Source organism: Podarcis liolepis (genome assembly GCF_965112155.1).
Source record: "Podarcis liolepis genome assembly, chromosome: 5".
Lineage (NCBI taxonomy): Eukaryota > Metazoa > Chordata > Lepidosauria > Squamata > Lacertidae > Podarcis > Podarcis liolepis.
The window spans coordinates 22,555,804-22,569,903 of NC_139556.1; the positions used below are offsets into that span (position 1 = coordinate 22,555,804).

Here is a 14,100-nt window from a genome sequence, read left to right on the forward strand (position 1 = left end):
TGAGTGAGTGAGATGAACCCTCTTCTCACTGTCCACTTTTTTAAAAGCCGTTGTTCTCCCAATAGGGCTTACTTCATTTTTGGTCAGGGAGCCTCACGAGAAAAAGCTTTTGAAAATTGGTTGTAAGAGGCAAGGATGGGCAGGGAAGGTTCATTCCCCCCCCCCCCCATGACACACTTTCAGTCTGCACCCTTTGAGAATTAAGACAGCAAACACAATCCTGTCCAGGGTTCTGGAGTATTTATGCTGAATCCAACCTAATGGATAACTGCCGAGATGAATAGATTATTTAGGAAGCTGGGCATCTAAAAACACGCATATGTTGTAAGCCGGCCACAGGGGCTAGGGAAACCCAGCCAGATAGGCGGGGTATAAATAAAAAAATCATTATTATTATTACATTGATCATTCAGACCATAAATAAGGATATTTTTCAGGATCAACGTATATTAGTAATTTATTGGCCAGGAAGACTTAGCATGCAGCTGCCACTAATTAAGCGTTTGCCAGCTCTTTCTACAAAGTGGTGTTGTGTGACAAGACACCATGACTTCCTTTTGTCCTTAAAACAGGAAATAGTTGTGGTAATGGCACAGTAGATGTTGGCAAACTTTGGTTTATTCTGTCAATGTAGCCTCACCAAAACCACCAAAGAAATTGTCATCTTTTTGTGGTCTGTTTTGCGGTTGATGAAAGAAAGCAGGAAGTCAACTGAGGTAATTTTAGATCTGTGCTAGGGATCTAATTATTGCCTGTCTTATATCGAACCTAAATCAAAGTGAGACGAAATGCTTCATGTATAAAAGGTTACATCCCTGGTTGCTCCAGGTAACAGAATCTCAGGTAAGTAGAGCTAGGAAAGAAAAGTGCCTGAGACTTTTGGAGAAGCATTTCTTTCGTTCTTTCTTTTTTAAGAATAATTTTTTATTAACCGACCAATCACATCAAATCAAACCAAATTACATATATTCCAAATTACACAGTGGAATTTTAAATTTTTGTTGGGGGTACCCATATTTCAAGTTCCGAAGGGGATCCAATCAACTTCTTGCTTCTTACTGCTGTTTTAATGTCCACAAATCTAACCTTATGATGTTCACAGTACTATCCAGTCCTTTCCACATCTCTTGTTGTTATTTTCATATATTTTTCCTTTCTCTTTGTGACCTCTGATAATCTCCGCAAGCTGGTTAGAACAGTTTGTAATCCTGCGTGGATATATTTTTTTTTATCCAGTAGCCATATCCAGACATTTTCCATATAACATCACTTCCATACATCAAAACAGTCTTAGCATCATTAATCTTCACCAATCTGCCTCCTTTCTCAAAACCTCTGAGGAGATTCACTAGGAATGCAGTCTGAAAACAAGTCCATTCTTCCTCCCGGCTATAAATCCTTTGGCAAGATGGCGACTCCAAATTAATTGCTGCGCCATTCCCAAAAGCTCTTATTGCTTCTCGATCTCCATAAAGCATACTTTTGGTTAAAGTTTATCTCCACACAGACCTTAATCATCCTGCTTGGGTCAGTTCAACCGACGATTCTAATGAGGAGGGGTTCTTGTAAATCACATAGAAGGAAAGTAAAAAAGGTCGCCCCCCCCCCATTCAGTCCCGTTGTGAACATACCCAGCCTTTGGTGTATCTTCATCGTAAAATATTCCTGTTTCTCCAACCCGTCGTCTTCTTTCGCAGAGGTCACTTAAATTAGCAGACTTCACTCCCCTTCTTCACTTGAAATATGTGCATTTGCTTCTTTTGTAATTAATTATTCCAAATTGCTGCAACTAGTGCGCGATCAGAGACAGCGTCCAGGAGAGCCGAGGTCCACACGGGGGCATTCTGCCTAGGGCCCTCACCCCCTTCTTTCGAATTAGGGGGTGATTTATGGGCACAGCAGGCAAGCGCAGTGTTCCCCATTTCCTTGGGGCAACAAGGGACGCTGCCTACTCCCATAACAGCCTCTTAATTACCCCGTGTGGGTCGGAGAGATGGTATTGTCGGCCATCTTCCAACGCGCCCCCTAGTGGCCCCCCTGGAGAAGCATTTCTTAGTGGACAATAGTGAGCTAGAAGGACTGGTTAAGGCAGTTTCATATGTTCATATATGTTGTGGCATCTGACTTCAGAACCAGCAATGCATTATCAATACTTGTAGATGGGGAATTAGCTTTTCTGCAGTGGACTATTTCCTTTTAGTGGGGCTGTTGGTTTGATTGATAGGTTGATTAACTAAGGAAGGAGCTAATTTAAGCAAGAGCATATTTTGGATGAGGGTAGACTTATTTGTTATGAGTGAGGGCACATTTAATTATTTTGTGGTATTTCTTCACGTATCCACTGTTTACTGAAGAGGCCATGTAGAATTTTTGGCTATGCCCAATACGATTTAGCAGCAGATTTAAAGATGCAAGTATTACACCAGGCTTCCTCAAACTTGGCCCTCCAGATGTTTTGGGACTACAACTCCCATCATCCCTAGCTAACAGGACCAGTGGTCAGGGATGATGGGAGTTGTAGTCCCAAAACATCTGGAGGGCCAAGTTTGCCTGTGCCTGTATTACACACATAACCCACAATGTTTCCGTTTTAATAATTTTGTTCCTGAATTTTTAATCTGAGATAACAGTTCCTGCACACTATTTCCACATGCATGACGGACATCTGGAAAAAGAGCAACTCAAACAATTCTAATTATGGAAAGCCCTGTTTGGTTATTTAGAGGGACAGAATGATTCTCATTCATTACTCTGGCATCTAAGAATAAATTATACTTGCTGAATGACAACATACGCAGCCACGCTGGAGTGGAACTTCATAAGCAGTGAAACTCCAGAGATTATTCTGCACCTCCTAGGAACGTTCTTAAGGCTAAACACAGTCCTTCAGACTGATACAGATGGATGGAATTTTTAAAATCTGGGAGTGACTTAGGGCAGCCTTCAAATTGTAACATGAGAAATGATCTTCATTGGTTGCCTTACAAAGGAAGTTCTGGGTTCACTGGCTAGGTCTGGTGGAAAGGAAACTGGCAACAATCTCTCTGTGTAAAACTAACAACCAGCATCTTATTTTTGTTCACTGATAAAGAATTCCTGTCAGGAACTTCAGCCCGACTCCAGACTGTTGCTTCCTTTTAAGATGTTGCTTCCATTGGCTGAACTCTCCTGCACCCCTCATAACTTACTGCCTTGCCTCTTAGGTTGTTTCCAATGTTACTTTATATTGATATTAGTCATGAGATAATATATAATGATGATGATGATGATTAGTCATGAAATCCAGTGTCGCATAGCAGTGTGTTCAAATTCCTGCTCACTGGGTGACCTGGGTCTGACACAGCCTCTCAGCCCAACTTATTTCACAGGGTGGTTTGGATAAAATGGGGAGGGAGAGACCCAGCTTTCTGAGGAAATGTGGGGTATAAATGTAAAAAACAACATAGTCATTTATCTTTAAAAGGGTTATATGCTGGAAGCATATCAGAGGGCCCAATGAATCACAGTCCCATGTTTTCGAACCGCATAAGGGTTTGCCTGAAGTGTAGTACAATTCATATTGCACATGATATAATGTTTATGTGTCACCGGGCTCCTTGGGTAGAAGGGAAGTATACAAATTTAATAAATGTCTACCTACCTAACTACTTACAGCTGTGTGGATAGTTTCATTATATATTCTAGTCACTAGCGGGTGGCGCTGTAGTCTAAACCACTGAGCCCCTTCAGCTTGCTGATCAGAAGGTCAGCAGTTCGAATCTGCATGACTGGGTGAGCTCCCTTTGCTCTGTCCTAGCTTCTGCCAACCTAGCAGTTCAAAGCATACCAGTGCAAGTAGATGAATAGGTGCCACTGTGGCAGGAAGGTAAACGGCGTTTCCGTGTGCTCTGGTTTCCACCATGGTGTTCCGTTGCGCCAGAAATGGTTTAGTCATGCTGACCACATGACTTGAAAAGCTGTCTGTAGACAAACGCCGGTTCCCTTGGCCTGAAAGCGAGATGAGCGCTGCACCCCATAGTCGCCTTTGACTGTACTTAACCATCCAGTGGTCCTTTACCTTTACCTTTTACTGGACTGAATGGTATCTGTGTGGAGTCTGGAGTTTTCTGTTGTTCTGTTCTTGTTGAAGAAAGACAATAAAATTCTGTGTAGGGGCAGATGGAACTCGTCAACCTGGGTAGCCCATCTAGCGGTAAGAAGAGTAAAACTCGGGTCTTATACCTCCGCTGCCTTGCCGGATAACTTTGAGATAATAAAGGGCTAAGGCAGGCTTCCTCAACCTCGGCCCTCCAGATGTTTTGAGACTACAATTCCCAGCATCCCTGACCACTGGTCCTGCTAGCTAGGGATCATGGGATTTGTAGGCCAAAAACATCTGGAGGAAACCTGGGTTAAGGAGTAAACCCTACACAAATCTGGAGTGGAGCCCCTAAAGCGGTTGGATTGTGCCTTGTACATGTACTTCCTAAGGACAGTCACCTAAAAGAAAGTTACTTGCCACTCTTGATTCCAGATTTGATTAATACTGTATTCATTTGATTTGCCCAGTTTGACTTCCAGGGTGGTTCAGTCATTATGTCACTAACTGATTTCATGAAAGAATGCATTTCTAAAAGTGAAAAAGACTTCAGCAGAAAAATAAAATAGTGAGGATTTTTCCATTTTGGAAAATCATTCACCCTGCATCACCGCTTATACACAGCTCCTCATAGTACAGTAACTAGAAATCTTCTTCTTTCAGTCCAAAGATGTTCCTGAAAGTGAGACATCTATATGTTGCACAATCTTATTTCTAAGGGAAAAAATGAAGGAACTGTTTAACATACAAATTTCAACAAATTCAGTCGTGGTCTTATTTAGCTCACACACTTTCTAGGGTGGGCCACTTGAAAAAATGCTATTCTTCCAAAAGAAGAAATTGCCCGGTTTGAATAGTGCTATATCCACTGATTGTGTTACAAATTAATTTCATGTAACTTTAATTATTAGAAATTGGAATTTTCCCTCAGAAAAATATAGCAGCTTTCCATTCTGGAAAATTTCCCGCTTCCTGTCACAGTATGAAAATCCTGCACTCACCCCAGACATTGTCCAGCTATTGTCTTCTCCACTATGTACAGAGTGAGAGTAGGGAGGAAAGTGCTTCATGGGTTCTCTTTTTGTTATTGCTGAATTCACTGGATAAGTATCTCCACATGTATCTACTTAAAAACTACATGTTATCTGATTTTGGCTAGTATTTCACTTCCCTGTGAAGGTAGCGGGCAAAGATAAGAGGCAGCAAAAACCGCAAATGCAACGAGTTATTAACTTAATTTCAAGCCCTAATTTTGCCTGCATAATTAACTTCAGGCTTCAAGATATATTCTTCTGTCCCACTTAGGAATGATGAGACCAAGCTGAGAGTGTAGTTGTGGATCCATTCAGCTGAGATTTAACAAACTCAGGGGTGTTAAAGCCTGATTTATTTATTGACAGTCCTAGATTGTATAGCCAGAGATTCAAGATGGGTTCAAGTGTTATATGTAAAAGAGCAAAAGCTGGAGGTTTGGTTTCTCTGTGTGCAGGTTCACATTGTGTGTGTGTGTGTGTGTGTGTGTGTGTGTGTGTGTGTGTAGATGAAAAAAGGGAGGGATGTACCTCTTTTTTTCTTTTTTTCTTTTTTGCAGAGAGTGCCCATGCACAATTCTTACTGTAGCACAACTGAATCCAATAGCCAGCATGGGCCAAGAGAAGTGTTGTGCTGTGTTAACCTATCCTATACTATTTTGTCCTGCTATGCTGCTTTTGCTTGTGCTGCCACTTGCACAACAAAAATAGCTTGCACAACATTGCAGACTCTCCCACTTTTTGCACTAAATGGTTCTTGCCAAGTGACCTCGGGGCTTCTTCCTCCAACTTGCACTCCAGGTCTGGATTCAGGCATGGTCCCAACGCATAAAAGATGTAAGAGGCACAGAAGGAAACAAACTGGAGAACACTATCGTTTGTTTTTGCAGTATTTTAATACAGCATTAAACTGCTATAATGCTAAAAGCAAGCCATATACTATTCAGCAAATAAGGCACATGTCGGAATGCCATTTTATGGACAATCCACAACAGAGGTTTGACAGTCTTTTAAACAACCCAGTTAACCAGTTATCACCTTCGTGGCTGAAATAAGCCTGGCACCCCTGAGGCCTATGTCCATAGAAATGTTATCATTATTATTATTATTAAGCTGTACAAATTAATTACCAGTTACAGAAGAGAAAAATTATACGACTGAAACTGAAAAGAAGTCTGTTGGTACAGCTATGGTGTTTTTTTCTTTAAATTTATAAGTAATTGAACTAATCTAAACTGGTAGGCGTTAATATGATAAAAGGGTTAGTTTTATACAATGTAGTGATTGCTGCTCTAAATAACCTTTGTAAAGGAAAAACAAGCCCAGTACAGGATTGAACCTATCTCCTATTTTAGCATGGTTTAAGAATCACACAAACAATCTTAATATAATGGAGCTATGTGAAACCATAAAGCGTAAAATGCATATAATACGTGCACATGCATATTGTATCATTTTATGAATTCTAAATAAAAAATAAACACAAAATGCTTGTGTCGCTCTAACTCTTTCTTGATTATGGCCACTGATTGATAGTACTGTATTGTTTTACTGCTAGCATGGCATCGCAAATCCCACAGAGTCTTTGCAAACTGCTGTGAGCCTTCCTTAGCAAAACAATGTCTCCCCCCTCCTACCCACCCACCCTGAAGAGATAGTGTGAAAATAATAATAATCAGATAATATAACCGTGTTACAGAATTTCTGAAAGCCAAATCTGGACTCTTTGGATCATTTCACACATTACATTGCAACAAAACCAGGGAGCTGCAGCAAACCCTGCTGTCGAATCTAAATGATGTTACATGTTTGTCACATTTACCCCCTTGCATGTTAAGGTATGCAGTAGGTTATTAAAAAAAAACTAGATGTACACCTGAAAAACATAATGTGTGAATAAGTCCTTTGAGCATTTGCACTTCAAATCTAACTCTTTGCACCGGAGTCCCTGCTATGCTACTATAAAACTGTGCCGACATAGAAGTCATTATAGCCCCATCCTAAGCATAAGTTTTGGGAGTGGGCTATACAGTGGTGCCTCGCAAGACGAAAATAATTCGTTCCGCAAGTCTTTTCGTCTTGCGATGTTTTTCGTCTTGCGAAGCACGGTCCGTCGCAACTGCGCCTCTTCAAGCGGCTTTAAGAAAAAAGCGCAAGACGTTTTCGTCTTGCGAAGCAAGCCCATAGGGAAATTTGTCTAGCGAAGCAACGCAAAACCGAAAAACCCTTTCGTCTAGCGAGTTTTTCGTCTTGTGAGGCATTCGACTTGCGGGGCACCACTGTAAACAAGTGTGTCTTTCACAAGGTCATAAAGTGATAGTGTAACATCTGATTCTTACCAAATCAGTTATAGCTTCTCTAAAAAGGCAATACTTTTCAAAATACACATATAAATAAACCAAATAAGCATATTAATATAAGTTCTAAACACCTGAATAATATACTGGTTACTTAATACTGATATTTTCATCCAAAGAAAAACAACAACAACAACAAAAACAATATGGCTTAAAGAATTGCAAGGTTTTTTTTTCTTCATGTCAGAATTATGTACCAACTTTCATATAATATTCTATGTAGACAATATTTCCTTCTTAATGTAGTTTTGTTGCATACTTTATACAGACAAAAGCATTGTAAAAAAAAGAAAAAAGCAAAAGCAAAAAAGCAAATTCCTTTCATAAATATTTTCTTGAGGATACACCCTTAATTTTGTATAATACTTAAGAAAACTCTTAGCTCTGTTAGTATTCTAGTAAAAAAATCCAAGGCCCTTTTTGAAAGCTTCAGAGTTGTAAAAACACTTTTTAAAAAACCCAAACATAACAAACGATAGTTTTTTTTTAAAAAAAAGGCCCTCAAATATATACAAAAAAGGTTACTGCAAAGAGTTTCCAGATAACAATTCAGTATTACAAAGAAATATTTGTAACCATTCAAAAATTTAAACACCTAAAAAGTATTTTCCCCAAAATACACACACAGTATTAAAAAGAAGAAAGGAACTCTATGTCAAGTATAACTCAAGATAAATACACATCTGCAAGTAAAACTGTAAAATATTTCATAACAGGGGTAAACAGTAATATCAATTGACTACATCTATTAACTGCACACGATTGTCCCTTTGATATTCATCCTAAGAAAACACAAACCTTCATTTGTATAGCTACAATTTCAGTCGTCTTACTGAGTGCTACAGCCATTCAACAATACTTCCAGAGGCAGTGGTTTTTGTAGACATAAAACAGATAGGCACTGAGATCATATATATATATACATACACACACTGCCTTAAAGAATGACAGTGTGGATCATTCCGTTAAGTCTGAATTAAAACCCGATATCTGCTTGCTTAAATTTTAACAAGGTTTACATGAGGATGACTTAGCACTTGCATGATCAGAAGCCTGAATAATGTGTAGAACAACGTAGTGGGCACCATGTAGCCAAAGGTAAGCACTTCTAAGTCCCACTGATTACAACAGGTTTTGGGAGTTGCCTCATACAAAACCAAATAGTTGGCCCACCAAGATAAGAGCTCTCTAGTCTGCCTGGCAGTAGTTCTCCAATGTGGTGGGTGAAGGCATTTCTCAGCCCTGCTATCAGAGAACCCTTTTTTAAAGGTGCCAGATATTTATCCTAGAATCTTAGGCATGCAACCCATAAAGTTTGCGCTCTGGCCTATCCCCTGATGTGCTTAACTTTCCCATTGAAATGGATGGGACCTAAAAAGTGCTTCGCTTTGGCTGGATCATGTTACAACTAGTTTGGGGGGGGGGGAATCTAACTCCATAATCCTAAACTCACATTTCATTTTCACTGGAATTTCCAGGTTCAATCAATTAGGCTCAAAAAGATTTTACACAAACAGGGGTTACATGGAACAGCAGGTGGTTCTGTGACACATAAAGCATGGCACTTTTCATGCATAGATCTCTATATTTTATTTTGTCGTTGGCACGTTTGTTGGAAAGCCAGTGGCCCCACATACCAGAGGTAAATATAACATTGGCACTGGTAGGAGAGTTGCTGGAGACCTGCGAGTTGCCAATTCACAGGGGTGAATATGCACAACATCTTTTCAGATGGGCCTTCCAAAATCAGCACTTAGTACTCCCTGAAAAGCCACTACTGAATATTAGAGGGGGCGGCAGCGGCTCCAGAGTGGTTTTTAAGACTGCTCTATGTGCTGCTGAAAGAAGTCAAATTTAGAAGCGTCTTTATATACCAGTCAAAATAATCCTGCACATGTACCTATAGGAATGGCTTATCTTCATATGTAAAAAAGAAGTGTGCAAACTGCCCATTATTTTTTAGCACATGCTGATAAACTTCTAGATTTTCCAGGTGTGTTGTTTACAAAGCGTATTTTTGGCATTTTCTGCAAGTGGATGTGATGTAAGAGCACTAAATTTGCACTAGAAATGTATTTCTTAAAAAGAGACAGATTGTTTTCTGAGAAAAGTTGGGCATTGCAATCCCAGTTACAAGCTATCTTAGTTCATATTTCACTTTTCCTTATTAGATATGGAGATATTACTGCTAACATTTTATAAATGGTCAAAGAGAAATACTGTATATGATATAACATATGGCTCTTTTGTAACCATATTGTTAACTCTCTTGCAAGAGTGAAACAGAATTAACACTAAGAGTTCAAGTTTTTAAATGCCACCACTCACCTCCACGTGCCCAAGATAATGAGCCCTGTACTGTTCTTTACACAGTCACTTAATCTGGCAATGAAATGGAAGGAAAGTTAGAACTTTTTATACAGGAGCAGTCTTCCTTGCTTTCTGCTTTTGATCAGCCCCTTGATCACGTAAACAAAGTAGATAAAGAAGTTCAGGGTTTTCTGCCTCAGGATAACTGCTCATGTAAACAATATCTGATGCAGAAATGGCCTGATCCCTTGCTTTTGTATAATCACAATATCTTCAAGTGGTCACTGAGTCACTCATAAGTCACTCAGGGAACCATATTTGAAAACAAAAGCCACACTGGCTCTACAGTTGCATTTGACAGAATCCATAATACCCACAGAAGGTAGGCATAGTGATTCATGTCACACCCATTTTATTGAGCCCTAGGGAGAATTCATGACTTGTCAAATTTGATAAAATCAGTCATTATTGCAGGATCTAGCCCAGAGATACTGAGGCACAGTCACATGCAGTGCTGCTAGATGGTGCTATAAACTATTTAAATTAAGTTAATTAATTTCTACGGATTCTGAATGAATACCACCTGCCATCCATATGAGACTTATTTGCTTAATGGAATTAGGAAAATAAAAGGAATTTATGTTTTCGGCAACAACATGACAGGTTCACAACGAAATTTGTTACTGGAATAGGGCTTCTACTATTAGAAAGAGTGCACCTGTTTCTTTAAAGAGCTCTGCAACATTCAGCTTCAGATTGGCTTGCGGCTGTACTTAAGTGCTGGTGTCCTCTGCTCCTAACCACTGTGGCATGGAACCAGGATACACAGCAATTATTTTCAGAGTGTTGGTGGCGGTATGAGAAGCATAATTTCTCATGGTGTATCCAGTTTTGTTAAAGAGGTTTGGCAGGTTTCATAGTGCTTCAGAAACCTGCAACATCTCTTTGGCCAAGGTAACAGTGAAAAAGACACCTCCACCGTAGCACTTTCAATGCTCTTCAAAACCACTGTCTGCCTTTAGGCCCACATCCCACAGGTGGGACCATAGCTCAGTGGTAGGGGATATGCAGAAGTCTGGAGGAAAGTGTTTACTGCCTGAGATCCTTGAGCGTTGCTGCCAGACTGACTCAGCAGAAGACAAACTCCTGTGTTTACCACGGGAATGGAAGGAGCCTGAGCTTCTGGACCACTGCAATGATGGTTGACGATCTGCCCAAACTCTCTTTGCCCTGCAGCCCACTATTACCCTACTGGGTTCCAGATGTGAAACATCTTTTAAGCATTGTTTTCTTATACATGATGATAATCAGTGAAGCACTTCACTGCTACTGCTGACAGAAATACTCACCGTGTTTATGGATAACATGGCATCATCCCTAGCTGATCTGACATGAGATGATTTGACACAGAAATGATCCTGCTTTGCCAGGAACCAAAACATCCCCGTTGAAGATCATCTCAAGTGAATATTACCCAGAGCCACAGTCCACCTGTGATTCTCTGTAGAAACAGGTTGTGTAGGCAAATGGTCCAGTCACTTGCTTTATCCCTGCTCTTAAATTTAATACATAATACAGAAAGGAGTTAGAGCAGCTCCAATAATTTATCTGCTTCACAAATAACACTTGAAAATTCTCTCACTTGGTGCAATTATTACATTTCCCCTAAACTAATATAGTAAAGTTTTAGAAGATAGGAAGAAGGGACAGCTTTGCAATGGAATTTCCTTTATGCATTCCTATGATATCCCTATGGCTACTTAGATATATTATTTGATATTTAATAGGAAATTGGTGTAGTTGTTTCCTGAAAGTGTCACTGAATACACAATAAGTAGGCCCAAGTATATATATATATTTTCAGTTAAGGTATGGAGAATATGTCTCCCATGATTCACAGTAAATTTACCTCTGCCCACCCTGGTCCTAAATATTTGTACTGGCATATATTCTGCAGTGATGTTGAAGTAGCAACCCTGTAATGGCATGCAGTATGGTTTGGGTATTCTAAACAGTTTGGGTGCTCAGTCTTGTGAGTGAGCTTTTTTTGGTCTTATGTGTAACAAAAAGTAGGCCACATAGAAGCTCATAAGCAGTGATGAAAGCAAGTGAATGAGGTGTTCCTTGTCCCAAACTCCCATCATGCTTTTTTGCTGGTCTAAGCTCAAGGCTGATTAAGGCGTTATGGCCCCCACCAAAAATCTTTGGCGTAGTGGCACATGAGGATTCTCCATAACCATTTTGCAAAATCATAGGGTCTGCTGTTGTGAACATGGAGAGCTTCTGAACTATTACATTGCTCTGCATGCGCCTTTTTGTGATGAGCTTGATTACAAACATGCTTTGTGCAGAGTACCACCATGCCACAACAATTTTCAGTGGACCCTATCTACTTGAGGGGTGTAACGTATGAAATTTCCTTCATTTATAATGTAGGCAAAATTGTTGGTGCCATATTGCTTGGCAAGTCCCAAGTGTATAGCCATTCCTGCCCTCCGCCATCACTGTCTTTAAGTCATGTGTGGCTCAAGCACAGTTCAAACAGAGCTCATAAATGAATACATCAACAATATTTTTTGTTTAGGAACCGCTGAAGGGTTATGGGGAAGCTCCCACTATCTATTGTTTAGGAGCTGATGTGTGTCTTTAGATGTGGAGAGTACGTACATCTTGAACATAGTGTGTGAGCAGATCAGTTAGTGACACCTCATTTCACTGCAGGAAAAATCTAACTGCACTACAGAGTATGTGAATGAGAATTATAATGGGGCAGGGAGGGCTTGGGATAGCCTGCTATGGTGAGACAAAGAAAGTTGAATTTATCGTGTTGGCTATATAAGGTGGTTGGTTATGTGGCATTCACAACAGTCGGAATTTCAGCCACCACTTGCATAGCAAGTACATAAAGAAAGGAAGGAGAAGCTTTAGAAATTGTGACAAGGGAACGGTATTGGTCAACAACGCCCTGAAACAACAAATGCATCCTAAGCGCATTTGCTCAAAAGTAGCCTTATAGATTTCAGTGGAACTTCTTCTGAGGAAGCATGCTTAAGACTACTGGCTAAGAAAGATGAATTCCTGATCGACCCTTCCTGTTCTACCATTATACTTCCATGCAAAACACTCCCTCAAACAATTATTCACTTGTTCTTTTTAACCCTCAAGATTCTATTAATCAAAAGCCTACCAAAAGTCTCATTTCAGTGGCCCTGGACTCTTGGAAAGCAAGCAATCAGATGCAACTCTCAGACCAACCCTAAAGTCAAGGAAAATGAACATTCCCCCCTCCCACACACACACACATGCACACCTTTTTCTAGCTTAGCCCTCTTTGTATTAGAAAAATATATCGTTTGTGGCATTGGCTAGAACCCACATTTAACATTTCCACCCATTTTGTCTAATGCCTGCAAAAGCCATGACGTTATTATATACCTCTCTTGACAAACAATACTGTTTCACCTGGGCAGGATATTGGAACTGTGTAAACAATCAACAGAAACCACGTCGGTGATTTCATCATGAACATGATGGGCACAGCCCAGCAAAAACTGCTACTGCACAACCACCCCCCCCACCTGTTTTAATCTGGCTTGTGTGAGGCTGTTATGCAAGACTCACAGGAAAGGATGACGGCAGTACAGCAGCAGCAGCGCTTGACAATTTGTGCCCTACATCAGTAACATCTGTTTCATATATATATATATATAAACACACCATAGTCCTATAAATACAACTTGCACGTATACACATACACAGGAAAAGGGTTACATTCTATTAAAGGTAAGGCGTATTATTAGTTTGTTGATAGGCAATATTGGTGATGTTTGGGGTTCTTGTCTGATGTTCTTTTTTCCTCCCCTCCTCTTTCCTTTTGACTGTTTGCTGCCAGAGGATGTAAAAACGTGGTGGCAGAGGTGATCCCTGTGTTGATTTATTGCACACGGCGGCAGTAGTACCCCAACACTTTACATTTCTCACAGAGATGCTGAGGGTGTTCTTTACTTTGATCAGAAACATCCAGGCCGTCGGGCTTTTCCAAGGGTCTCTGCATAAGGAAGGTAAGCACAGGCATAGATTCATGTTAATGTGAACTGAAATGCAGCTCTGTTCCAAAGACACATGAAACCATAGCAATATGCAGCCATTCTAAACATTGTAGGTTAGGAGATGAACAGAGAACTTTTATAGACGGCTGCCCACTGATTAAAGAACATTCAATGTTGATCATTGCCACAAATTCTTAAAACACATAGAATCACCGGGTACCACATACAAATTAAAAAGGCAAAGGGTGAATGTTTAACAGTAATCTGTCTCCCAT

At 40.1% G+C, this 14,100-nt stretch overlaps 1 protein-coding gene across 2 annotated transcripts in view; it reads right to left on the reverse strand.

Moving 5' to 3' along the window:
* Positions 1 to 5,990: 5,990 nt before the first annotated feature.
* The window catches only part of ZCCHC24 (zinc finger CCHC-type containing 24), a 112,053-nt gene continuing 103,943 nt past the window's right edge, over positions 5,991 to 14,100 (reverse strand). The window contains exons 4-5 of one of the 2 annotated variants that reach the window (XR_014525934.1): positions 9,601 to 13,824; positions 5,991 to 9,435 (exon numbers count right to left, since the gene is read on the reverse strand). Coding sequence is in view for 1 of the 2 variants with exons in the window: in XM_083502906.1 (XP_083359032.1) it covers positions 13,711 to 13,824 (114 nt within the window). In the remaining variant the exon portion in view is untranslated. Of the gene's footprint in view, positions 13,825 to 14,100 lie in introns of both variants that reach the window. The other variant, XM_083502906.1, reaches the window with a different exon arrangement.